We start from the raw sequence: 25,893 nt of genomic DNA on the forward strand, positions 1-25,893 counted from the left end.
CTCGACTCACTGCAAGCTCCGCCTCCCGGGTTCACGCCATTCTCCTGCCTCAGCCTCCCGAGTAGCTGGGACTACAGGCGCCCACAACCGCGCCCGGCTAATTTTTTGTATTTTCAGTAGAGACGGGGTTTCACCGTGGTCTCGATCTCCTGACCTTGTGATCCGCCCGCCTCGGCCTCCCAAAGTGCTGGGATTACAGGCGTGAGCCACCGCGCCCGGCTTCCCTTCCGTTTCTTATCCTGAGCTCTAGACATACCTAACTCCTTCCAGAGCTTTGAATATTACTTGCCCTCTTGTACACACTGTACTTTATTCACATTGTATGCTCTGCTTGGAACAATCTTTCTCCCAGTGTGCCTGGCTGAGTCTGATTCTTCAGGTCTCAGCTTAGACATCACTTTCTCCAAGAAGTCTTTGCAGACTCTCCAAGATATCTTTAAAAATTTCCTCAAAGTGCCCCCATCAGCCTCCTGTATTCACTTCTCTTGTTACATTTATCACCCCATGTTGCAATTACCTTTTTTTTTTTTTTTTTTTTTTTAAGTGTCTTTGTTCTTCAGTAGACTGCAAATACCTTAAAGGCTGGCTACTGGTCTTGTTCATTGGTGCAGTCTCAGCACCAAGGACAGTTCTTAACTCGCAACTGGGCAATCTGTCCCCTTACCATACTGAATAGAGTTTACTCTCTTTCTAGAAACACTTGCAGAAATACTTGCAACATTCAAGAATAAGTAAGCCTGAATCATCTTTGTTTTTGTATTTTTTTAGAGACAGGATCTTGCTATGTTGCCCAGGCTAGAGTGCAGTGGCTATTCACAGTAGGATTATGGTGCATGATGGCCTTGAACTCCCGGGCTCAAGTGATCCTCCTGCCTCAATCTCCCAGTAGCTGGGATTATAGGTGCACACCACCATGCCTCCTCCCTTTGATTTTGTATTCTCGATGTTAGACAGTTATAAAACTTCAATGTTTTGTGTGAGTTTAACATACAATACTCATGGATCTCTAGTCCCTCCAAAAAAGAGTATCCAAAAATCATGCATGTCATGAGATTTTTGTTTCCCAAATTAAGAAGGGCAAATAGCAGTCACCCACTTCCCAATGAATCAGAGCCATGCCTAAGTCAGTTTTCCACCCAGCTCTGAAGACACTGTTGGTACTTAAAAATATTTAACTAAGACTGTGTCATTTTGCAGGTTGTTGGATTTCTTCTGGAAAGGGGAGTAGATATCACCCTTTGCAATTACAGCAATCGAACCGCAATTCACGTAGCTAATTGCAATATCCAAAGACAACTCTTGGCAGTTAATAGAATCCAGGCTCCCCAAATGCAACTTCTACAAAGTTCATGGCAAGGTGATCTCGAGCAAGTTCAACATTTACTGGTTAGTTGATATTTGTTTCCATCTTTGGGTGGGTGAGTGGATGGTGAAAAGGGGACAGACTACATATGACTCCTTTTAAAGAAAAATGAGTTCTTTTCCAATGTAATCCTAGGAAGTTTCAGACAGAATATATAAAAAAGAAAAGGGATCAAAGAGAACACTGGGGTGGAAAACAAGATAATAAAGGAACACAGGAGCAGGTCGATTTCCACCTTCCTTGGGCTGGATGCTAGAAGTCACACAACACCCCTGGGAAATGATTTGCTCCAAGGAAGCCTCCAGAGGACCACTATCAACTTGCTCAGAGGAGTTCCCTTGGCATCGCTGCCGTTTGTACGATTGCTGCTTAGATCCCTTTGGACCAGTTGCTGTTATTATCTTTATCCTGAAAAGGGAATCAGAGAGCCTATGCCTTGCATAATATTTAGTTGTTATGAAAGGAGTTCAGAGGATACATTTTTAAAGGGCTGTCTTCTCAGGGTATTGATCCTCTTGTTTAGATTTTCTACTTACAGATACTTTTTCAGAAAGCAATTTGCAAAATCATATGCATAACCAAGGACATTAATTATCGGTGACTGGCAATTGCCTGCTCTTGGCATTTACCTTCAAAGAGACTGTCAGACCATGTGATCTTCCAACTGAAAGAAAATCAATTGCTGCTAAGAAACAGTTTCTTCTAAGCCCTTATGATAAAGACACAAACAGATAAAGAAAAAAGTGAAAGATATTCCAGTCAGGTACAGTTCAAGGAGAGATATAACAAAACCAAACAATACTTCAAATTCTTTGGTTGGACTAAATGATAGTCTAAAATTGCCAAACATCACGAACTGAGGCTTAGAAAAATTTTTTGAAAGACAATGTATTTTACTTAATGGTGTTTTCAGTAGTTGTAATTGTAATGTAATGTCTTTTTTTTTTTTTTTTGACAGAGTCTCGCTCTGTCACCCGGGCTGGAGTGCAGTGGTGCCATCTCGGCCTCCCGGGTTCATGCCATTCTCCCGCCTCAGCCTCTGGAGTAGCTGGGACAACAGGCGCCTGCCACCACGCCCGGCTAATTTTATTTTTGTATTTTTAGTAGAGACGGGGTCTCGATCTCCTGACCTCGTGATCCGCCCACCTCGGCCTCCCAAAGTACTGGGATTACAAACATGAGCCACTGCACCTGGCCCAATGTCTGTTTTTATAATCACATTTTTAACCCCTAAACATTAGGAACCAAGTTTTAAGAAACTGGTACCTGTAACTGGATCTATACTTTGATCAACAGATGCTGAATTGATATGCTAATACGAGACTATTCTCAGTTCAAAATTTTCATGTTGGTTCTAACTAATAATAAACATTGATATCAGAGGTGGTTTCTTCTTAGAGACTAAAAAAACAGTTAACTAATTAATTCCCACAGTACCTTGCTGAAGTAATACCATTCTCTCTAGTTTGTCCCTAGAGAAGCTGAGGTAGAGACACTGAGTATATTGACACGGCATAAAGTGAAATAGAGATGAAATCAGTGCATTTCTTTGGTCTATAAAATGAACAATTTAGGTGTTTTGGCCTGCGGTAGCTTTTCAGTTTTGAATTATCCAAATTAAGTTTTACTTTCATTAAGGCATCAAATTATATCCATATACCTCCCTCCATTTGACTATATAAATACAGGCAAGTTAGCTGTTTTTAAAATTTTTTTTATTTTTTATTTTTTGAGACAGAGTCTCACTATGTTGCCAAGACTGGAGTGCAGTGACGTGATCACAGCTCACTGCAGCCTCGACCTTCCCGGGCTCAGGTGATCCTCCCACCTCAGCCTCCTGAGTCACCAGGACTACAGGTGCATGCTACCAGGCCTGGTTAATTTTTTGTATTTTTAGTAGAGATGGGGTTTTGCCATGTTGCCCAGGCTGGTCTCAAACTCCTGGGCTCAAGCAATCCACATGCCTCAGCCTCCTAAAGTGCTGGGATTACAGGCGTGAGCCACCACGCCCGGCTGAGCTGCTATATTGTTATGAATTATTTATTCATTCAGTGAATGTTTACTGAGCACTTACTGTGTGTCAGACACTCTGCTAAGTGCTTTTTACATTCTAGCCCCAATCAGCAACATAACCCTACAAGGAAGACACTACTATTCCACCTTACAGCTGAGGGCCCTGAAGTTTAGCAAGTAGGGTTGCCAGATTTTGCAAATAAAAATACAAGACACCCAGTTAAATTTAAATTTCAGATAAACAACAAATAATATTTTGCATAAATACATCCCAAAAGAAAATTACACATGATTTAACTGGATACCCTCAATTTATCAGGGTAATTTGATCACCTTTTAACTGGGTGTCCCTGATACAACTTGTCAGGGAAGTTAAATAACCACCTTAAGGAGCTGAGATTGAAACCCAGATCTGTCTTTCTGGCTTGTGTTCTTTCACCTCATCAGTTCCCTTTCAGGACAGACACTCAGAAAGAACATATTGAAGTTATAGTGAAAAGTTGGCCAAGCAATGAAAATGCAAAGATTAGCATAAAGAGCTATGCAGTAAAAACACAACAGAAATAAAGCTGCATGTTTTTAAAGGCATCCGAAGAGTTCCTGGATATAAATTTCCCAAACCAACATGGCTTGACCCCTCTGATGCTGACTGTGAGAGATGTGGACCTATTTGAGAGTCTTGACATGTTAACAGCGTACAGACCTGTGGAAGTTCTGTCCCAGCTCCTAAGGCATCATGCGTGAGTACGAGCAGTTAGTCAGCCCAGCCGAAGGGTGTCTATTCCATTGTTATTTACAGAAATCACATGTAAACCGAGACACATAGCTTCTTTTTTCCCCTTTCCCTCCCTCTCTTCTCTCTCCTTTCCTTCCTTCCTTCTTTTCTTTTCTCTTTTCTTTTCCTTTCTCTTTCTTTCTTTCTTTCTTTCTTTCTTTCTTTCTTTCTTTCTTTCTTTCTTTCTTTCTTTCTTTCTTTCTTTCTTTCTCTTTCCTTCCTTCCTTCCTTCCTTCCTTCCTTCCTTCCTTCCTTCCTTCCTTCCTTCCTTCCTTCCTTCATTCTTTCCTTCCTTCCTTCCTCTCTCTCTTTCTTTCCTCTTTTTTTTTTTTTACAGGCTCTGTTGCCCATGCTGGAGTGCAGTGGCGCAATCATAGCTCACTGTGACCTCAAACTCCTGGGCTCAATGGATCCTCCTGCCTCAGCCTTTTGAGTAGCTAGAACTACAGGCACATACCACTATGCCCGGCTAATTTTTAATTTTTGTGGAGATGAAATCTCACTATATTGCCCACGCTGGTCTCGAACTTCTGCCCTCAAGCTACTCTCCCATCTTGGCCTCCCAAAGTGCAGGGATTCCAGGCTGTTTTCTACTATATATACCAAATGCACGCACACCGTCATAGAAGTGACTTCACAGTGGCAAAGTGATGTGCAGTTTTTAAAATTTGCTACCTATTATTCTTATGATATCCAGCTCTTTGTTTCATTTCTTGAAATGAGTAGTGTTTTAGTAGTTACTGGGAATGTCAAATAATTCTTGAGTATCCAGCTCTCAACCCCCAAGATGTTACTAATTATTTCAGAAAACACTGTCAATGTCTGAAAAGCAATTTCGAATAGTGTTTTCAAGTTATCTTAACATTACTATATGTCAAATGCTCTTTTGGGCGGGGGAGATAAACAATGAACTTTTTTTTAAAATAAGAAGGTTAATAAGTAATCTCTCATGTTACAATTGCAGTTTCCTAAAGCTGTTACTTAGGTATCTTGTCATCAAATAAGAACAGATGGCCTGAGCTCTTTCTCAGCATTTCATATGAATTTTGTTTTGGAAAAAAAAAGGAGGAGGGAGCTTCAAGAACAAAATTATAGTCAAGAACACAAGATATTGTAAAAGGATCAGTTAGTATAATGGAATGAAAAGGGAATTTTGAAGCTACTTCAGACTAGTGCTGAGAAATAGTTTGGCCGATTGATGAAAGTGGAGATTCCTGGACATCACCCCAGAGATGTTCAGTAGGTCTGGATTGGGGTCCAGAATACCGGAAATCAAGATATGCCACTTGGAGACACCCTAATCTAGGCAGATGAGGAGATGTCCCAATGAGTTTACCTTTACTTGTTTTTATGCATCCTTAAATAATTATAAAAATGTTTGTCCAAAGTTGGGAATTCTCTGCAAATATGTTAAGTGGCTTGCTTAAAGTCACATATCAAGGTAGTGGCAACCCCAATTTTCAGTCCTATGCTATTTCTTTTGAATTACAATCTTTGATGAAGAAAAGTCCGTAAGAGAATATTACTGTGGCTCATGACACATTACCCTGTCCCACAGCAACGAAGAGATTCAAATTCAAAGATTTTAGAATAGAGACCATGATCAACTTGCTCCTTGTCCTAGAATAGGACAAGTAAAGCCAGTTTCATCATTGTTCCCCTCACTATAATCTATTAATGGAATTCTCATCATTTGACTTTGGATTTCTCTGAGCCGATATCTAATGCAAGTGTTCAGTACAACATAGAGAGGAGAAGAAGAGACTTGTGCTGTTGTAAATGGTCCTAAGATCAGCCAGTTGGGCTTACCAACCACAAGGCCAAGTAAAGAGGAATGAAAAGGTCATGTAGAGAGGCACACTATGGTTTTTATGACAAGATTGCTCCACTCAACCAACAGACCATGAAATAAAAGTATCAGCTTAATTTTAAAGAGAAGATTCTCTGCCATTCCACCATTTTGAATCATAAAAGAGCTATCTGTTAGCATTAGAAAAAAGAAATATCAAGAAAGTCAGCAGTTAGCTTAATTATTGAAAAGAAAAAAAATCAAGTGAGCTATTTGGAATGGTAAGACAATCGTTTATCAAAATGTTTTTATCCTTATGACTCATTGAAAAAATTTAAAAGTGTGAAAAAAAACCCAACAAAAGATGTTTTTATCTTTACTTGATTTTATGCACCCTCAAAGAATTATAAAAATTTTGTCCAAAGTTGGGAATTCTCTGCAAATCTTAGAATGTTTTTAGAATGGGGATGGGAATAAAGATATACAGCAAATTCCTTTCATTTAAAATCTTGGAAAATTGTCATCCTCTATTCATACATTTTGAAATAATTATTATTATCCCCAAACTACATAAGATTACTTTTTATTTATTTGATGTAAATGTTTGCCCTCTCATATTAGTTTTCTTTTTTCAACAGATTCAACTAAATAAACTTTAATGTTGATTCTGTTCTTCCTAGAGATCCTAAACTTTGTGATTTTAGTGGAAAATCAGCGATACATTATGTGTCACAAATAGAGAGTTCAAAGAAACAGAAGCTTTTGGACATTTTAATGAGTTCTATGCCAAAACCAGGTAAATACTTTCACTCCACGTGCATAATTTCCCAACCCAAAAATTCCTGTTAGAACTCTTTCTTTTTCTACATCTGTTTGATGGATCCATTTAAAGAAATCAAGTCCACGGCTATTTATGGAGCAGTGACTCTGTACAAGGCCCATGACTAGGTGCTCTGGGGGATGCAAAGAGGTCTAATGCAAGGTTTAAACTTTTGAAAATATACAGCATGGTCAGGGACACATCACGTAAGTCAGAGAGAAAGAGCTTGCTGTAAACTTGAAAGGGGAAGAAGGACTTATAGTGGTTCTTGAAGGCTGGATAACTGTGGGAAGGTTTGATATAGGTGGGAAAAGAGTCCAATCAAAGACATAGAAACAGCCACAGCAAGAAGTATAATGAAAAGTGTGCCACTGAGCAGCGTGTGACTTTGTGAAAGCTGCCTGACTTTATTGTTTGATTCGCTTTCTGTTTGAAGCTTCGGGGGCAGAGGACAAAGCTATACCTAAGAATGTTTCATGAAAGAGGTGAGACTTGATCTGACCCTTGAAAAAAGGAGGCAATTTGATTTTGTGGAGCAGAGGCCCCTTGCTGGGAGTGAGCATGGCTTATCCCAGGGGCAAACAAGAAACTAGAACTGAAAGTTCATGTCAGGGAAAAGAGAAACAAAAGGTCAGATACATAAAGAAACTGGGTCCATGGAGGGGTGAGCCTTAGATGTCAGGCTGAAGGACATCACTTTTTTTTAAAATAAAACAGACACTAAAGAAGTTTAAGCCAGAGAATGATCAAGGCCATGCTCTAGGAATATTAACCTGTTCCTATCGTGTTGGATACATCTGAGGGAAAAGGCAGGGATCTCTATTAAGAAATTATAGAAGTGCCCACATGTGTGGTGGTAAGAACTAGGGAATGAGTCCTTGGGTGGGGCGTGAGATTGAGAGATGCTGGGAGTGGTGGATCTAGGAGACATTGTGGAAGAACAATTCACAGAACTGCGAGCTGTGACGTTGACAGCGGAGACGCAGAGACAAAAGTTGAGTCAAAGATGACTAAATTTTAAGGCCTGTAAAGTACGGATGATGGAAATACAACCAACAAAATGGGAGCACATTGGGACTTTTCAAGTAGCAAGTTTCTGTAGGACTGGGCTTGTGGGAAAGGACCGGTTGAAAGGCTAGTTTGGGAGTTCTCTACAGAGAGGAGATTGTGAGGACATGATGGTGGGTGAGGTTGTTGAGGGATTGATGAGAGTGAGAAAATTGCAGAGTGCTGAGCTGAGGAGGTGCACATACAGACAGAGAGGAGTGGTACGGACATCAGGACTCAGGAAGTGAGAGGAGGAGGAGGGGGAGAATCAGAAGAGGGTTGCAGGAAGAAAGGAGCAGGAAACAATGTTAAATTGGAAAAGAGATTACAAAGCAGATGTGGTAAGGATGTGAGACGTTTCAATGGCAAGATGTAGGCAAAAGATAGATTGCAGAGACTAAAGCAGGAAAATATGGTGAAGAAATGGAAGGTCTGGGTATAGGTCACTTGTTCAATTTTGTCTCCACTACAAGATAAGCAGAGGAGCCACTGAAAGAGGGAGTTTTTGTTGAAAGAAGCCAATGCTTATTTGAAGAAGCCAGGATAGCACGAGGGGATGTCCCTAGGGTACAAACTGGGAGTCTGCTGTTTGGTGTTAGGAACTCTGTCCATTTAATGTGGCTTTAATCACTAGATAAGAAGTGTGCTCAGAGGAGCTGAGTGTCTTTGTCCTGGGCAACTGTAGAGCAAATGTGATTTCCAGCTCATCATTAGGGTTTCTCTTAGCAACTTTGCCTACCACAAACCATTACTCCCAAACATTTGAAGTGGTAACTCTTGATTACTATTCATTTAACTTCATGATTCACTCCCTTCTACAAACTAAAGAAGAAAGTTTGAGCGATCTAAATTTTTTAAATTATAGGATGGTCTGTAAGGCCCTGTATTGCTCTGATTTCAGTTGTTAGCCAAATTGTGCAGAAATTATCCTCAATCCCCAAGAAATAACTTCAGGGGCTTCAGGGCAGTGCACAGATTCAGAGAAAGAAAATCCAATATCGATTGAGCCGGCACTAAGTCTTCAGTACCCTGAAAAATACATGGAAGTTTTTCAGGGTTTAGTTGGAAGAGTCCAAGAAGCGTCTCCTAATTTTCCACCAATAGAAGTCCGTAATGATGGGACATCCTCAGGAAACATGGAAGACAGATGTCCTTCCTCTGCACAGCTCTGGAGAAGAGGGTCCCCTAACCTTGAACTGCTGACAGCTTTAATGGTTAAAAAGTTCTTACTCATGTCCCAGCACCCTACAGAGGGTTTTGCAATGACGATGTAGACATTAAGTAGGAGGTAACTGGATTTAAGTTTAACTAAAATCTGACTCTTGTAAAGTTTTAATTTCTCATACAGCTTAAAATTTAGTGGGTACTCAGATCAGAAAGGATGATTGATTCATCCTAACTCTCTAAAAAATTTCACTTGCCCAAAATCTCAAAGTACCTGTTTGATTTTTTTGTCCTTATGCAATAGCAGTTACCATCAAAGCCTTTAAAAAAATAGTAAGCGATCCACTCTGTGGACTCTTGTCTTCACATCCCTTCTTGTGAAAATTAGTGCCAGAAGCTTCATCAGGATCCCAGACCACTATTTCAGGAAAATGTTTGATACAATGGAGCTGATTTTAGAACACAGAGCTAGCTCTTCCTTTGAAATTGCTGGAGATGAATCTTATCAAAACGTACTATTATGTTTCTTTTGATAGAAAGACATGCTGAGTCATTGCTTGACATTTGTCATGATACAAGCTCTTCTCCAACTGATATGATGATAGTTACCAAAAATCAAAACATCATCTTGCAAAGCATCAGCAGCAGTGAGGTAAGAGCCTCCCTTTAAAGAAACAACAGACAGCCTACTCCATCTACTACTTTATTTGTGCTGCTTGAATACTTCATAACAATCATATATTACAATTTTATTTTTAAGTGTAATCATAAAAAAACACATTTGGTAAGACGCTCTTCTGAAAGTTTAATCTCTGAGCAGCAATTAGCTAGTAAACTCTGAGACTCATGCATAAGATGTGTGTGTACGTGTGTGTGTGTGTGTGTCTTAGTCAGTTCTGGCTGCTATAACAAAGTACCATAGATTGGGTAGCTTATAAACAGAAATTTATTTCTTACAGTTTGGGAGTCTGGAAGTCTGAGATCAGGGTGCCAGCAGGTTTGAGTCTGGTGAGGGCTGTCTTCTGGACTGCAGATTGCCAACCTCTCATATGCTCACTTGATGGAGAGACAGCTAGCTAGTGCTCTGGGGTCCCTTTTATAAGAGGCACTAATCCCATCATGAGGACTCTACTTTCTTTTTTCTTTTTTCTTTTTTTTGAGATGGAGTTTCGCTCTGTCACCCAGGCTGGAGTCCAGTGGCCGGATCTCAGCTCACTGCAAGCTCCACCTCCTGGGTTCATGCCATTCTCCTGCCTCAGCCTCCCAAGTAGCTGGGACTACAGGCACCCACCACCATGCCCGGCTAATTTTTTGTATTTTTAGTAGAGATGGGGTTTCACCATGTTAGCCAGGATGGTCTCGATCTCCTGACCTCGTGATCCACCCGCCGCGGCCTCCCAAAGTGCTGAGATTACACGAGCCACCGTGCCCGGCTGAGGACTCTACTTTCATAACCTACCTCCCAAAGGCCCTACCTCCTACTGCCATCGCGTTGATAGTTAAGATTTCAACATATAAATTTTGGTGGGACACAAATATTCGGTTCTTTACTCTGGGTGTTCATGCACACACACACACGTGCGTGTGTGTCTGTGTGTTTGTGTGTGTCTCCAATACCACAGAAGATTGTTTCAGCTGAATCCATACTAAATGATCAAATGTACCTTCCTTTTATATACATTAATATTGAAAAGGAAGTCTAGGCTGGCCGTGGTGGTTCACACCTTGTATTAGTCCATTTCACACTGCTATAAAGATACTACCTGAGACTGTGTAATTTATAAACAAAAGAGGTTTAATTGACTCAGAGTTCCACATGGCTGGGGAGGCCCCAGGAAACTTACAATCATGGTGGGAGGCAAAGGGGAAGCAGGCACATCTTCACAAGGTGGTAGGAGAGATAGAAAGAGTGCAGGGGAAACTGCCACTTTCAAAACCATCAGATCTCGTGAGAACTCCTTCACTATCATGAGAACAGTATGGGGGAAACCGCCCCCATGATCCAATCACCTTCTACAAAGTCCCTCCCTTGACATGTGAGGATTACAATTCAAGATGAGATTTGCTGGGGGACACAGAACCAAATCATATCACACCTGTAATTCCAGCACTTTGTGAGGTTGAGGATTTCTTGAGGCCAGGAGTTCTGCACTGGCCTGAGCAACAAAAAGAGATCTCATCTCTACTAAAAATAAAAAAATTAGCTGGTCATGATGGCACACACCTGTAGTCCCAGCTGCTTGGGAGGCTGAGGTGGAAGAATCATTTGAGCCCAGGAGTTTTAGACCACAGTGAGCTATGATTGCACCGCTGCACTCTAGCCTGGGTGAGAGCAAGACCCTGTCTCAATTTTTTTAAAAAGGAAAAGACAGTCAGGCACGGCGGCTCATGCCTGTAATCCCAGTACTTTGAGAGGCCAAGGTGGGTGGATCACCTGAGGTCAGGAGTTCAAGACCAACCTGACCAACACCGTGAAAGCCCATCTCTACTAAAAATACAAAAAATTATCCAGGCGTGGTGGTGGACACCTGTAATCCCAGCTACTAGGGAGGCTAAGGCAGGAGAATCACTTGAACCAGGGAGGCAGAGGTTGCAGTGAGCCAAGATTGTGCCATTGCACTCCAGCCTGCGCAACAAGAGCAAAACTCCATCTCAAAAAAAAAAAGGAAAACAAAAGGAGATCATTAACCTGATCATATCAAACCCATCATAGGGTACCAAAAAGGAGGTGCCTCCTCGTGGCCCTGGTTATCATCCTGCCTGTGATGAATGACTTTACAAAAAATCCCCTGTAGTACAGTAACAGTATTAGTAACAAACATTGCAGCCCATAGAAAACTGTGGAATGAGACCCAAGATGTACAACAAACCAGCAACAGTGGTTGCCTACAGAGAGAGAACTGGAGATGCAATTTGCACTGTGTACTCATTTGTACCTTTTGAATATTTATAAAAATTAACATATCCCAAATAAATATACTACTACTCTATATTTTATTGGTTAAAAAAAAAAAGTCCAAAAAGTCGTTTATTTATTTTGAGATTGAGGTCTCATTCTGCTGCCCAGGCTGAAGGGCCCTGGCATAAACATGGCTCACTGGAGCCTCAATCTCCCAGGCTCAAGCAATCCTCCTACCTCAGCCTCCTGACTAGCTGGGACTACAGGCACACGCCACCACACCCGCTAATTTTTTAAACTTTTTGAAGAGATTGGGTCTCACTATGTTGCCCAGGCTAGTCTCGAACTCCTGGCCTCAAGCAATCCTCTTGCCTCGGCCTCCCAAAGTAGTGGGATTACAGGCATGAGCCACCATGCCTGGCCCCATTGCCCATTTTCTTATTGGATTATTTGCTTTCTAACTGATAGGTTTGGAGAAGTCTTTATATATTCTAGGTATATGCTTCATAAAATATTTTCTCCTAGTCAAGAAAATTATTTGACTTGTTTTTTCATCCTTTTTAATGTTTTATTAAAAAGAAGTTTTAAATTTTGATAAAAAACGACTCATCCATTTTTTTCTTTATGGATCATGATTTTTGTGACTAAGAATTGTTCACCCAAGCCTAGGTCACAATTTTATCCTATGCTCTCTTCTAAAAGAGTTATAGTTTCACATTTTACGTTTAGATCCATAATGCAATTTGAGTTTTTTTTCCTTTTTTTTTTGAGATGGAGTCTCACTTCTGTCACCCAGGCTGGAGTGCAGTGGCACGATCTCTGCTCACTGCAACCTCTGCCTCCCAAGCAATTTTCCCATCTCTGCCTCCTGACTAGCTGGGATTACAGGTGCCCGCCACCACGCCTGGCTAATTTTCGTATTTTTAGTAGAGACAGGGTTTCACCATGTTGGCCAGGCTAGTCTCGCATTCCTGAACTCAGGTGATCCACCTGCCTTGGTTTCTCAAAGTGTTGGGATTACAGGCGTGAGCCACCAGCCCAGCGGAATTTGAGTTAATTTTTACAAAGTACAAGGTTTAGGTTGAGGTACATATTTTTGCCTGTTGTTCCTCTATCACTTGTTGAAAAGACCATACTTCCTCCACTGATTTACTTTCACATCTTTGTAAAAAAAGAAAGAAAGAAAAAGAAAAAAGATCTGGGCCAGGTGCAGTGGCTCATGCCTGTACTCCCAGCACTCTGGGAGGCCAAGACAGGAGGATCACTTGGGGACAAGAGTTTGAAACCAGCTTAGACAACATAGCAAGACCCTGTCTCTACAAGAAATTTTAAAAATTAGCTGGGCTTGGTGGTGCATACCTGTAGTCCTAGCTACTCAGGAGGCTGAGGCAGAATAATCGCTTGAGCCCAGGAAATTGAGGCCTCAGTGAGCCAAGACCATGCCACTACTCTCCAGCCTGGCCAACAGTGAGAGGCCTAATCCCTTAAAAAAATATATGTTGAGCTTCTTTTTTCTTCAATTAAACTACTATCAATTCTTTTTTTTTTTTTCTTTTTTTCACTCTTGTCGCCCAGCCTGCTGGAGTGGAATGATTTGATCTCAGCTCACTGCAACCTCTGCCTCCCGGGTTCAAGCGATTCTCCTAATTCAGCCTCCTGAGTAGCTGGGATTATAGGCATGGGCCACCACGCCTGGCTAATTTTGTATTTTTAGTAGAGATGGGGTTTCTCTATGTTGGTCGGGCTGTTCTTGAACTCCCGATCTCAGGTGATCTGCCCACCTCGGCCTCCCAAAGTTCTGGGATTACAGGCATGAGCCACCGTGCCCAGCCTAAACTACTATCAATTCTAAGATGTGTATTTTTGTGTTTTAACCTCTTTGAAGTCAGACATCTTACAACTGTCACTGTCAAATTGGTACTGTTTTGTCATTTTTAGTGGTACATAAAACAACAGTGTAGCTTTTAATCAGGGACATCTTTGATTTGGTGAAACATGGTAGGATACATTGCTAAACCCAAATCACAATATAAGATGTCAGAATGTGGATAGAGAAGTGAGAAATGATTTTGCAGCATGGAGAATGGTGAAACTTAATTGTCCAGGGAAAGGATATTAATGAGAATCAAGATGATGTACTGCAAAGAACCATGGAAAAGCCCAGGAATTAGAGGCACCAGGTACTGCAGAAGTTGGGAGTTAGCATGAGGTTGAAAAAAAAGAGGGTTTGGTTGAAAATGTATGTAAGGAGCAGAGAGATCCCCAACATTCTACTTCCACTCTATGTAACTACACCACTTACTCCTTCCCCACCCTCACAGAAGGCAGGAAGATTTGGTGGAAGATTATTTGAGCTGGAGGAATTCTGGACTTAGTAACAACATACAAGGTGAAAGATGGGAATACGGTCTCAACCTGGAGGCTTAAGTCTGAACATTGACAGAGATATTGCTTCCATCTTCCTTCCCCACCTAGCTCCCATATGGCCAGCAGCCCATTTATACTACTAAGCCAAAAGACTGGAAGATTCTCTTCTGGAGATTTAATAACCCCAGAAAATAGACCTACTAATACTGACACTTTTAAGTTCCCTGAAACAAAAGCATTTCACTATCAGATCAACCCAGCGAAGCCCACCAACAGGTAAATAGCAACATACAGAGAGAACTTCTAGTCATATTTTTAGTGTCTCTTTCTTAATATGAAGAGTCAAGATAGCCAAGGGTCACCAGGTATTTGAGGAAAGCCTCTGATATGAAAAGTAGCATCAAAACAACAAGGAATGCAGATGAAATCAGGAGCACAGAGAAATGAAGGGGAAGAAATAGTTTTAAAGGGAGGAGATAAAAATAAAGAAAAAAAAAAGAAAAAAAATGTTATCAGAACCAAATGATATGAGTTTTCAAGTTTAAAGCACCCATCACTGCAGGACAGTGACTAAGTAAATTACCCTAAAGTATTGTGAACTTTTAAAGCACTGAGGCTACAAGAGGATCTTGAAATTTTTCAGAGAAAGAGAGATAATATAAAGGATAGGAAACTAGAATGGCACCAGATGTCTTAAAAATACCATTGTCGGCTACAAATATATGGAACTACAAATATATGGAGCAATAAAAGACCTCTACACTGGAAGTAATAAAGTATTGCTGAACATTTTAAGAAGACTTAAATATGGCCGGGTGCGGTGGCTCAAGCCTGTAATCCCAGCACTTTGGGAGGCCGAGACGGGCGGATCACGAGGTCAGGAGATCGAGACCATCCTGGCTGACACGGTGAAACCCCGTCTCTACTAAAAAATACAAAAAAAAAACTAGCCGGGCGAGGTGTTAGGCGCCTGTAGTCCCAGCTACTCGGGAGGCTGAGGCAGGAGAATGGCGTGAACCCGGGAGGCGGAGCTTGCAGTGAGCCAAGATCACGCCACTGCACTCTAGCCTGGGCGGCAGAGCGAGACTCTGTCTCAAAAAAAAAAAAAAAAAAAAAAAAAAAAAAAAAAAAAAAAAAAAAGAAGACTTAAATAAATAGAATGATGTAACATGTTAGTGGATTGGAAAATTTAATTTTATAAAGATGTCAATTCTGCCAAATTAGTTTGCAGATTCAACACAGTCCCATTCAAAACCTATCAGGTGTGTGTGTGTGTGTGTAAATTAACAAGCTGATTCTAAATTGATATAGAAAGGCAAAAGGCCAAGAACAGTGAGGGCAATATTGAAGAAGAACAAAGTTGGAAGATTTAGGCTACCAGATATCAAGTCCTATTATAAAGCTAAATCAATTAAGGCAGTGTGATATTGATAGAAATATAGATAAATTCATTACCTGATATATGACAAAGTTCATGCTGCAGTGAAATAGGGGAAAGAATTTTCAATACATGGTTCTGGGTTGCATAGATAGCCATACAGAAAACAATACGTATGTTGACCCCTACCTCACACCATACACAAAATCAATTCCACATTCATTGGAATTTAAAATGTGAAACATAACAGCTCACTGCAGTCTAGTATTCCTGGGCCCAAGCAAAACTCCTGCTTCAGCCTCCTGAGTAGCTGGGACTACAGACACATGCCACCATTCCTGGCTAATTTTTAAAAATTTGTTATTGGTAGAGATGGGGTCTTGTTTTGTTGCCCAGGCTGTTCTTGAACTACTGGCTTCAAACAATGTCCCTGCCTCATCCTCCCAAAGTGCTGGCATTATAGATGTGAGCCATTGTGCCTGACCACACTAACGCTTTTGAAAGAAAATGTAAGATAAAATCTTTGTGACCTTGGAGCTGGCAACAATTTTTACAACAAAACACATACAAAATGCTTGCCATAAAAGAAAAGTTAATTAAATGGACTATATTAAATGAAGCATTTCTTTTTATCTAAAGACATCATGAAGATAATAATAAGCAACTCATAAAGTGAGAAAAGATACTTACAATGTATGTATTTGACAAAGGACCTGAATTCAGAAAAAATTTTAAAACTCCCACAAATTAGGAACAGATAGCTAATAGAAAGTGGGCAAAAACTTGATCAGACACTTAGCAAAAACAGATGTCTAAATGGGCAATAAAATATATTAAAAGATGCTGAGCTTTCAGTCATTGGATAAATGTAATTTTAAACTACAATGTGATAACACTGCACATCCACAGAATGATTACAATTTTAGAAGTTGGGAAATATCAAGAGTTGACAAGGATATAGAGCAACCAGAACTCTCATGCACTCCTGCTGGGAGAATGAAATGTTAGAATAATTTAGAAAGCTGTCTTTTAGTGTCTGTTAAAGAGAAATATATGCATACTCCATAATCCAGCAGTTCTGCTCCTAAGCACATACCTAACAGAAATGCATCATATGTTTACCATAAGCTACATCTTATAATGATCATAGCAGCATTATTATAATAGCCCCCAAATGGAAACTACTTAAGTGCCTATCAAGAATAAAAAGGATACATAAATTTTGATATATTCACATAGTGTAAAACTACACATAAATAAGAATGAGAATGAATGATCTAAAATTACACGCAACAATACAGATGAATCTCACAAATACATTGTTGAGCAAAAGAAGCCAGACATAAATTAAATCCTATATGGGTCTATTTATATAAAAACAAAAGGAGGAATAACAAATCTATGGTGTTAGAATTCAAAATAGCACTTGCATGAGAGCGTTCTTTGGGGATATTGGTAGTGTTCTTTTATTTGATCTGGGTCCTGGATACATAAATGTGTTTGGTTTATTAACATTAATCTATACACATATGGTAAGTGAACTTTTCTGAATGTATGCTATACTAAAATCAAAAGTAATGGAAAAGGGGTGGAGTAGGGAATGTCTTCAAATATCTGACACACACAAAAAAGAATATGGTTTTCAGCCAGGCATAGCTGTGGACACCTGCACCTGTGGTCCCAGCTACTCAGGAGGCTGAGATGGGAGGATCACTTGAGCCCAGGAGTTTGAGACCAGCCTGGACAACATAGCTTTTTTTTTTTTCTTTTCTTTTATTCTTTTTTGGGGACAGGGTCTCACCCTGTCACCTAGGCTGGGATGCAGTGGCCAGTGGCACGATCACAGCTTACTGCAACCTCTGCCTCCCAGGCTCCAGCAATCCTCCCACCTCAGCCTCCTAAGTAGCTGGGACTACAGGCGTGCTCCACTGTGCTCAGATAAGTTTTGCGTTTTTTTGTAGAGATGGGGTTTCACCATGTTGTCCAGGTTGATCTCAAACTCCTGCCCTGAAGTGATCTGCCCACCTCGGCTTCCCAAAGTGTTGGGATTACAGGTGTGAACCACTGGCCCAGCTGAAGATGGTTTTCAAACTAGGATTCTATGCCCAAACAAACTCTCAGTTAAGCATTAGAGTTGAATAAAGACATTTTTTCAGACACAGAAATCTCAAACATCTTACTTCTGATACACCTTTTAAGGAAGCTACTAAGTGCTCTATTAAATTGAGAAAGTAAATAAAGAAAGAGGAAAAAATAGGATCTATGACTCAGGGGATCAAGAGAGAGGAGGGAATCATTGGTATAATGAAGAAGGCAGGACCAGGACTTCAGCTATGTAGCAAGTCTAGAAAACAAAGAGCTCAGATGATTGGGGGATTGGGATGGGGGCAGGGAGCAGGACAGAGGAGGGAAACAGAACAGATATATTGTCTGATAAATTTCATCAAGTGGAGAGACCATTGTAGGTTGGGAAGATGTAGGCATTTAATAAAAAGACGTAAGAGAGTAAATAAAATAAACCAACTAGAAATTTAAAAAAAATAAGGAATGAGGGGAAGGAAGGATGAATAGGCAGAGTAAAGAAGATTTTTAGGGCACTGAAACTACTCTGTATGATTCTAATGGTGGATACAGGTCATTATACATTTGTTCAAATCCATAGAATGTACAACACCAGGAGTGAATCTTAATGTTAACTATGGACAACTGTAACAAATGTACCACTCTGGGTGAGGCTGTGCATGTGTGGGAGCAGGGAGTATATGGGAAATCTGTATACCTTCCTCTTTTTTTTTTTTTGAGATGGAGTCTCACTCTGTCACCCAGGCTGGAGCACGATCTTGGCTCATTGCAACCTTCACCTCCTGGATTCAAGTGATTCTCCTGCCTCAGCCCCCCGAGTAGCTGGGATTACAGGCATGCTCCACCACATCTGGCTAATCTTTGTATTTTTAGTAGAGACAGGGTTTCACCATGTTGGACAGGCTGGTCTCAAATCCTTGACCTTAGGTGATCCACCCACCTCTGCCTCCCAAAGTGTTAGGGTTACAGGCGGGAGCCACTGCACTCGGCCTATACCTTCCTTTTAGTTTCTCTGTGAACTTAAAACTGCCCTAAAAGTAAGGTCTATTTAAACAAACAAACAAACAAGGGTTTGGGGGTTTGTTCAGGAAAAAAATATAGTTATACAAGAAAGAAAGCATAATCATACTACAGTACAATTGTACTACTACATAGTACAATAGCCTCATAATCATAATTAGCCATTGACTATTGATTTAACAACAAAGAAGGTAAATGTATTGGGAGGATGGAGGCAGGGCATAAGAACATTAAATTATTAACTACCGTAATAAGTCAATAGAGGATGCCTCACTTTGATGAGTCAAGAGACAGCATGATAACTATGCAGAAATACGGAAGAAAATACCAAAAGAAACAGCTGAAAGTTTGGAAGTGGTTGCCTCTGAGGAAAAGGGTGACTGTTTTTCTTGGTATAAGTCTTTTACCATTATTTGATTTTTTTTTTTTTTTTTTTTTTTGAGACGGAGTCTCACTCTGTCGCCCAGGCTGGAGTGCAGTGGCCAGATCTCTGCTCACTGCAAGCTCTGCCTCCCGGGTTCGCGCAATTCTCCTGCCTCAGCCTCCCGAGCAGCTGGGACTACAGGCGCCCGTCACTTCGCCCGGCTTATTTTTTTGTATTTTTAGTAGAGAAGGGGTTTCACCGTGTTAGCCAGGATGGTCTCGATCTTCTGACCTCGTGATCCGCCCGTCTCGGCCTCCCAAAGTGCTGGGATTACAGGCTTGAGCCACCGCGCCCGGCCTTACTTGATTTTTTTTAATGTGCAGTTTAATTTTGATAAAAATTAAGTGAAAATTAAAAATAAAGAAATGGTTAAATCAAGACCTCTCTGGGACATGGGGTAGGATGAGCTACCATAGAAACGTTCCTTTTTAAATCCTATTTGAATATTTTAACTTTCTGCATTTTTAACTTTTATAAGTAGTTTAGTCTGCTTCCTACCGAAGTAGAATTTAGTACCCTGGTTCCCAGCAAGGGAGTGATTCCCAGCCCCCACCCTTCCCACCCTAGGGGGTCATTTGACAATGTTTGCAGACATTTCAGTATCATCACTGGGGGAGAATGCAGCTGGCATCTAGTGAGTACAAGCCAGGGATGCTCCTAAACGTCCTACCAGGCACAGGACAGCCCCCACAGCCAAGAATTACCTGGTCTTGAATGTCAGCAGTGCTGAGACTGAGAAATTTGCTAGGTTTTGTCACAATATTGAAGATTGCATTATATTTGGTTACTAACATTATGTAGTAATCAATAAAATGTAGAATCAATAAAAAATAAAATACCTAGAGACAAATCTTTGAGATGTCATGCAAAAGATATTGATAAACAAAAACATACTTTTATTTTTTATGGTCTATTTAAGCAACTTTCTTTTTAAAAGGACTAACTATATCACTTCATATTAATACATTGAAATAAATGTTTAAAAAATTTTTCGTAGAGACAGGGTCTCATTATGTTGCCCAGGCTGGTCTCAAACTCCTGGCCTTAGCCAGGTGTGGTGGCATGCACCTGTAGCCCCAACTACTTGGGAGGCTGAGGCAAAAGGATCACTCAAGCCCAGGACTTCAAAGTTACAGTGAACTATGATCACACTACTGCACTCCAGCCAGGATGACAGAGCGAGAGTCTGTTTCTAAAAAACAAATAAGCAACATCAAACTTCTGGTCTGAAGAGATTCTCCCACTGCTGTCTCCTAAAGTGCTGGCATTACAGGTGTGAGCCACCGTGCCCTATCAGTACATTTTTTAAGGCAACTTTAAATATTTTTAAAAAAACTTTCACTAGGTGTTTTTTCTTATTGTAGCTGAAATAAAGTTTAAACTCCTTTTTGAGCGAGAAATGGACTTTTTTTCAGTACTGTATTTGCCTTTTCTTCCCTAGTGGTTTAACTGGGGTTTAAATCCCTTTCACTGTTTTCTTTAAATGAAAGCTTGGTTTTCTTTTTGGTTGTCTGAAATAGGTTTTTATAGTTTACAAATATAAGCAGCGGCCTTGCCTGCAGGACAGCTCCAGAGAGGCTCGTTATAGACTCGCTCAGTCATCTTTTTTCATCTGAGGAGAATCTTCTTTCAAAATTTTATCGTAGGCTGGACGTGGTGGCTCATGCCTGTAATCTCAGCACATGTGAGGCTGAAGTGGGATGATCCCTTGAGTCCAGGCATTCGAGACACTCCTGGGCAACATAATAAGACTTTGTCTCTACAAAAAGTTAAAGAATTAGCTGGTTATGGTGGCATGTACCTGTAGTTCCAGTTACTTCCTGGAGGCTGTGGTGGGAGAATCACTTGAACCCAGGAGTTCGAGGCTGCAGTGAACTAAAATTGTGCCACTGCATTCGAGCCTTGGCGACAGAGCGAGATCCCATGTCTCTAAAATATAAAAATAAAAAAATCTAATTACGGCTGATTTCTATCATGCCTTTACCATCTGTATGTTTGGTACGCTGTTGTCTGAAGGCTAGAATGCGATGCTCTATTTCTCATCCATCTATCAGCTCCCGTGGTGTTGTCAATGGTTTATGAAATCCATCTATGCTTGGGATTTGCTATTCTGGTGTTTTGTCTCTTTTACTCCCTCGTAGGTGACACTATTTCAATTCTCCTCCTTGTGGCACCCAAGCACATCTTAAAGTCATTCCTGTTTAGCATTATAAAATAAGTTAGAAAATTCTGAGCTGTTTCTGTTTGAGTCTTCACTTCCATGATCACCTTCAAAGTAGATCTCATTCCCTACATCCTTTTTGACTGTGATACTGATGGTTTTTCAGTTTATTCCAGGGCATAATTTTTTGTCAGGTACTTATAGATATCACACATCTTTTATTATTATTTTTTCTATGCAAAACTTATCAATTAGGTTTGAGTATCCTTCCCCTTTATTTTGCTCATTAATTTTTTTTTTTCTGGTTCTTGTTGAAATTCATTGTTTCAAACTTTTCATGCTAACAAGATCACAGAGTGGTTATAAGCTCTGGACCCAGATTTCAGAGTCTGGGTGTGAATTCTGGCTTTGCCACTGGCTAGCTGTGTGACCTCGTGTAAGCTACTTAACTTTTCTGGGCCTCAGGTATAAAATGAAGATAACAGATCCTAACTTTAGAGTTGTGAGGATTAAATTAGTTAACCCATTTATGCCTAGTGTTCCATTACTGGAATGCTGAGTTTGTGGGGGTTATTTATATCCCACTGCTCAAGGTCATCGCCATTGTCTGATTTTTCACACAAGAAAATGTGCAACCTCCGGCATAAATGGGTTAATATGTGTAAGGCATATAGAACAGTGTCTGTCACTATATATGTAAATGCTAGTCATCATTATGCATTTTGTAGGTGGGTACGACCACACTGCCGGCTTCCAACTTTTCCCACAGGACCAACTGACAAATGAACTGAATAGTTGAGATTGACCACAGCTCTGTAATCAACATGGAAACTTGATGTGAGAAACAGTTGTATGTCTAACACTTCCAAATGAAGGCTGCTGTTTTCCCAAAGCTTAGCATAAAAATTTCATTGGATCACTGTAATTAGATGAAATGGTAGAAATATGTTTTGAGGTCTCTTCCTAGAAATGTGTTTTGAGGTCTCTTAGAGTGTTCTAAACTAAGGATCTACACAAAAACTATATATAATACTAAAAAAGAAAAATTCAAATGACCCATAAACATCTAAAACTATCTCCAACTTTTCTATTAATCAAAGTATTCACATTCAAACAATAAGAAGAAGATCAATTCCATATATTACATTAAATATAATAAAATGAAAAGTCGGCCAAACGTGGTGGCAGGTGACTGTAATCCCAGCACTTTGGGAGGCAGAGGGAGGTGGATCACCTGAGATCAGGAGATCAAGACCAGCCTGGTCAACAGAGTGAAACCCATCTCTACTAAAAATAAAAAAAAAAAAAAAAAAAAAGCCAGGCATGGTGGCAGGCACCTGTAACCCCAGCTACTTGGGAGGCTAAGGCAAGAGAATCACTTGAACCCGGAAGGTGGAGTTTGCAGTGAGCCGAGATTGCACCATAGCACTCCAGCCTGGGCAACAGAGACTCTGTCTCAAAAAATAAAAATTAAAATGAAAAGGGGCAGGGCATGGTGGTACATACTTGTAGTTCCAGCTACTCAGGAGGCTGAGGTGGGAGGATCACCTGAGCCCAGGAGTTCGAGGCTGCAGTGAGCCATGATAGTGCCACTGAATTCCAGCCTGGGTGACAGAGTGAGACATTGCCTCAAAATAATAATCATCATCATATAAACACCTGTGAAAAGAAGGGAAAACAATAATTAATTCATTAAATGAAAAGCAATGATGATAAGGGAGAAGATGTGATGTAGCACATTCATACACTGCTGGTGGATTTTAAATAGGGATAAACTTTTAAGGCAATATATGTACAAAAAGCCAACTTTTTCATAGTCTTTGGATCAATAATTCCATATCTACGGATCTACTCTAAAGAAATAATGCAAAATTGGTGTGTTAGTTGCAAATATTTAATAACACTATGTGTAAAAATGAAGAATTTAAAACGACCTACTAGGCATCATGGGACTTACATTGTAAGACTAATGGGGCTTATTAAAGAAGTACTATTGGCCGGGCGCGGTGGCTCACGCCTGTAATCCCAGCACTTTGGGAGGCCGAGGCGGGCGGATCACAAGGTCAGGAGATCGAGACCACGGTGAAACCCCGTCTCTACTAAAAATACAAAAAAATTAGCCGGGCGCGGTTGTGGGCGCCTGTAGTCCCAGCTACTCGGGAGGCTGAGGCAGGAGAATGGCGTGAACCCGGGAGGCGGAGCTTGCAGTGAGCCGAGATCGCGCCACTGCACTCCAGCCTGGGCGACAGAGCAAGACTCCGTCTCAAAAAAAAAAAAAAAAAAAAAAAAAAAAGAAGTACTATTGGCCGAGCGCAGTGGCTCACACCTGTAATCCCAGCACTTTAGGAGGCTGAGGCAGGCAGATCACAAGGTCAGGAGTTTGAGACCAGCCTGGCCAGCATGATGAAACCTCGTCTCTACTAAAAATACAAAAATTAGCCGGGTGTGGTGGCAGGTGCCTGTAGTCCCAGCTACTCAAGAGGCTGAGGCAGGAGAATCACTTGAACCCGGGAGGTGGAGGTTACAGTGAGCTGAGGTCACACCACTGCACTCCAGCCTGGGCAACAGAGCAAGACTCCATCTCAAAAAAAAAAAAAGTACTATTATGACCCTCTGATATTTGTTGAAGGAAAGAAATCTTAAATTCCATTAAAATGACATTTACTTAGTAAATTGCTTATGAGTGTATGCTTAAGTGAAAAAGTCAGATACAAAAATTATATGATGCAAGTATATTTTTAAATACTTAGGAGAAACACGAAGAAAATATGATTTCTATGTTAACAGTGTTTGCTCTTTGGTTGTCAGGTTATAGGTGATTTTTTAAAATCTTGCTTTAAAAAATACTTTTTTGTATTTTCATATGTTCTAGGAAGAATAGATCCCCCTTTGCGATTTGATAGGAAGGAGGAGGAATTTGCCAGATGATGGTAGAATTTTTGAAATACAGAGAAGAATAAGCAGTGAAATTGACAACAGCCTAGGAGCCGAGTGAACCCATCTGCCACTGAAAACCAGGATAGTCTGAGATAGGGCACCTGACTTTTGCCAGGAGATAGAAAATGCTTTAGAAAGTATTAATAAGGGTGTAGTGGGGAGTAGGCAGGAAGGGGGATGGTTAATAGGTACAAAAAAAAAATAGCTAGAAAGAATGAATAATCAACCCAATGAGAGAACAAAAAGAAAAAGAAAAGGAAAAGAAAGAATAAGACCTAGTATTTGATAGCACAACAGGGTGACTATAGTCAGTAATAATTTAATTGTACATTTAAAAATAACTAAAAGAGTATAATTGAATCATTTGTAACACAAAGGATAAATGCTTGATGTGTGATACCCCATTTACCCTGTCATTATTATGCATTGCATGCCTATATCAAAATATCTCCTGTACCCCATAAATATATATACCTATGTCCCCATAAAAATTAAACATTAAAAAACAATGTTTAAGTATAAACTACTGAATACAAGTAAGGTATGACAACTAAGTTGTTATGATTGAATACCTAAAATATTTTTAATGACTGTATAAATGGAGGGTTTTATCTCTGGATTTTTTTTTTTTTTTTTTTTTTTTTTTGAGACAGGGTCTCACTCGGTTGCCCAGGCTGGAGTGCAGTGGTGCAATCATGGCTCACTGCAGCCTCAACCTCCTATGGCTCAAATGATCCTCGCACCTCAGCCTCCCGAGTAGTTGGGACTACGGGCACGTGCCACCATGCCTGGCTAATTTTTGTATTTTTTGTAGCGATGGGGCTTCACCATGTTGTCCAGGCTGGTCTCAAGCAAGCCACCCATCTGGGCCTCCCAAAGTGCCAGGATTACAGGTGTGACCCACCACACCTGGCCGGGTTTTACTTTTACTTCCTTTATCTTTTCTTCTACTTTTCTTTTTTTTTTCTCTCTCTCTCTTTTCTTTTCTTTTCTTTCTTTTGACAGGGTCTCACTCTGTCACCCAGGCTGGAGTGCAGTGGCATGACCCTAGCTCACCATGACCTCGACCTCCTGGGTTCAAGCCATCCTCCTGCCTCAGCCTGCCAAGTAGCTGGGACAACAGGTGTGTGCCATCACGTCCAGCTAATTTTTGTATTTTCAGTAGAGACAGGGTTTCGCCATGTTGCCCAGGCTGGTCTCGAACTCCTGAGCTCAAGCGATCCACCTGCCTCAGCCTCCCAAAGTGCTGGGATTACAGGAGTGAGCCACCGTGCCTGGCCAACTTTTATTATTTGCTACAACAATTAAAATGAACAAGGAGAGAAAAGCAAGAAATTTCCTAGCTCTCTTGGGAATTAATAAATGAGCTCTCAGAGAATTTTTGTGACTCGCCACTTCTCTGACATTTCAGATGACAGGCTTGTGCACTTAGGGCAAAGACTTCTTGTCCAACAGTCCCCTTAAATAGGTAGGCCACCTAGATCATAGAAACCAGACAGCTAGTTGTAACATTTGGGTTGTGATGGGATGTTTTAACTACTACTTGGGTCTATCATGGTTCTAGAAATTTAAAGGCACAAAATCAGCAGCTATAACTTGTAATGAAGGAAACTATCAAAAACAATGAATTCTAAGAAAACATTTCTTTAAAATG

General features: G+C 40.6%; 2 protein-coding genes across 2 annotated transcripts in view; one reads left to right on the top strand and one right to left on the bottom strand.

Moving 5' to 3' along the window:
- The window catches only part of RAB3GAP1 (RAB3 GTPase activating protein catalytic subunit 1), a 1,043,110-nt gene that overhangs the window by 148,105 nt on the left and 869,112 nt on the right, over positions 1–25,893 (bottom strand). The window lies entirely within an intron of this gene.
- Positions 6,627–25,893, top strand: part of MAP3K19 (mitogen-activated protein kinase kinase kinase 19) — a 61,573-nt gene continuing 42,306 nt past the window's right edge. Inside the window, exons 1-2 of the mRNA XM_050751015.1 lie at positions 6,627–6,736; positions 9,508–9,623. Of these exons, the coding sequence (XP_050606972.1) occupies positions 6,715–6,736; positions 9,508–9,623 (138 nt within the window). The 5' untranslated portion in view covers positions 6,627–6,714. The remainder of the gene's footprint in view (positions 6,737–9,507; positions 9,624–25,893) is intronic.

Source organism: Macaca thibetana, chromosome 12 (assembly GCF_024542745.1).
Source record: "Macaca thibetana thibetana isolate TM-01 chromosome 12, ASM2454274v1, whole genome shotgun sequence".
NCBI classification, from domain to species: domain Eukaryota; kingdom Metazoa; phylum Chordata; class Mammalia; order Primates; family Cercopithecidae; genus Macaca; species Macaca thibetana.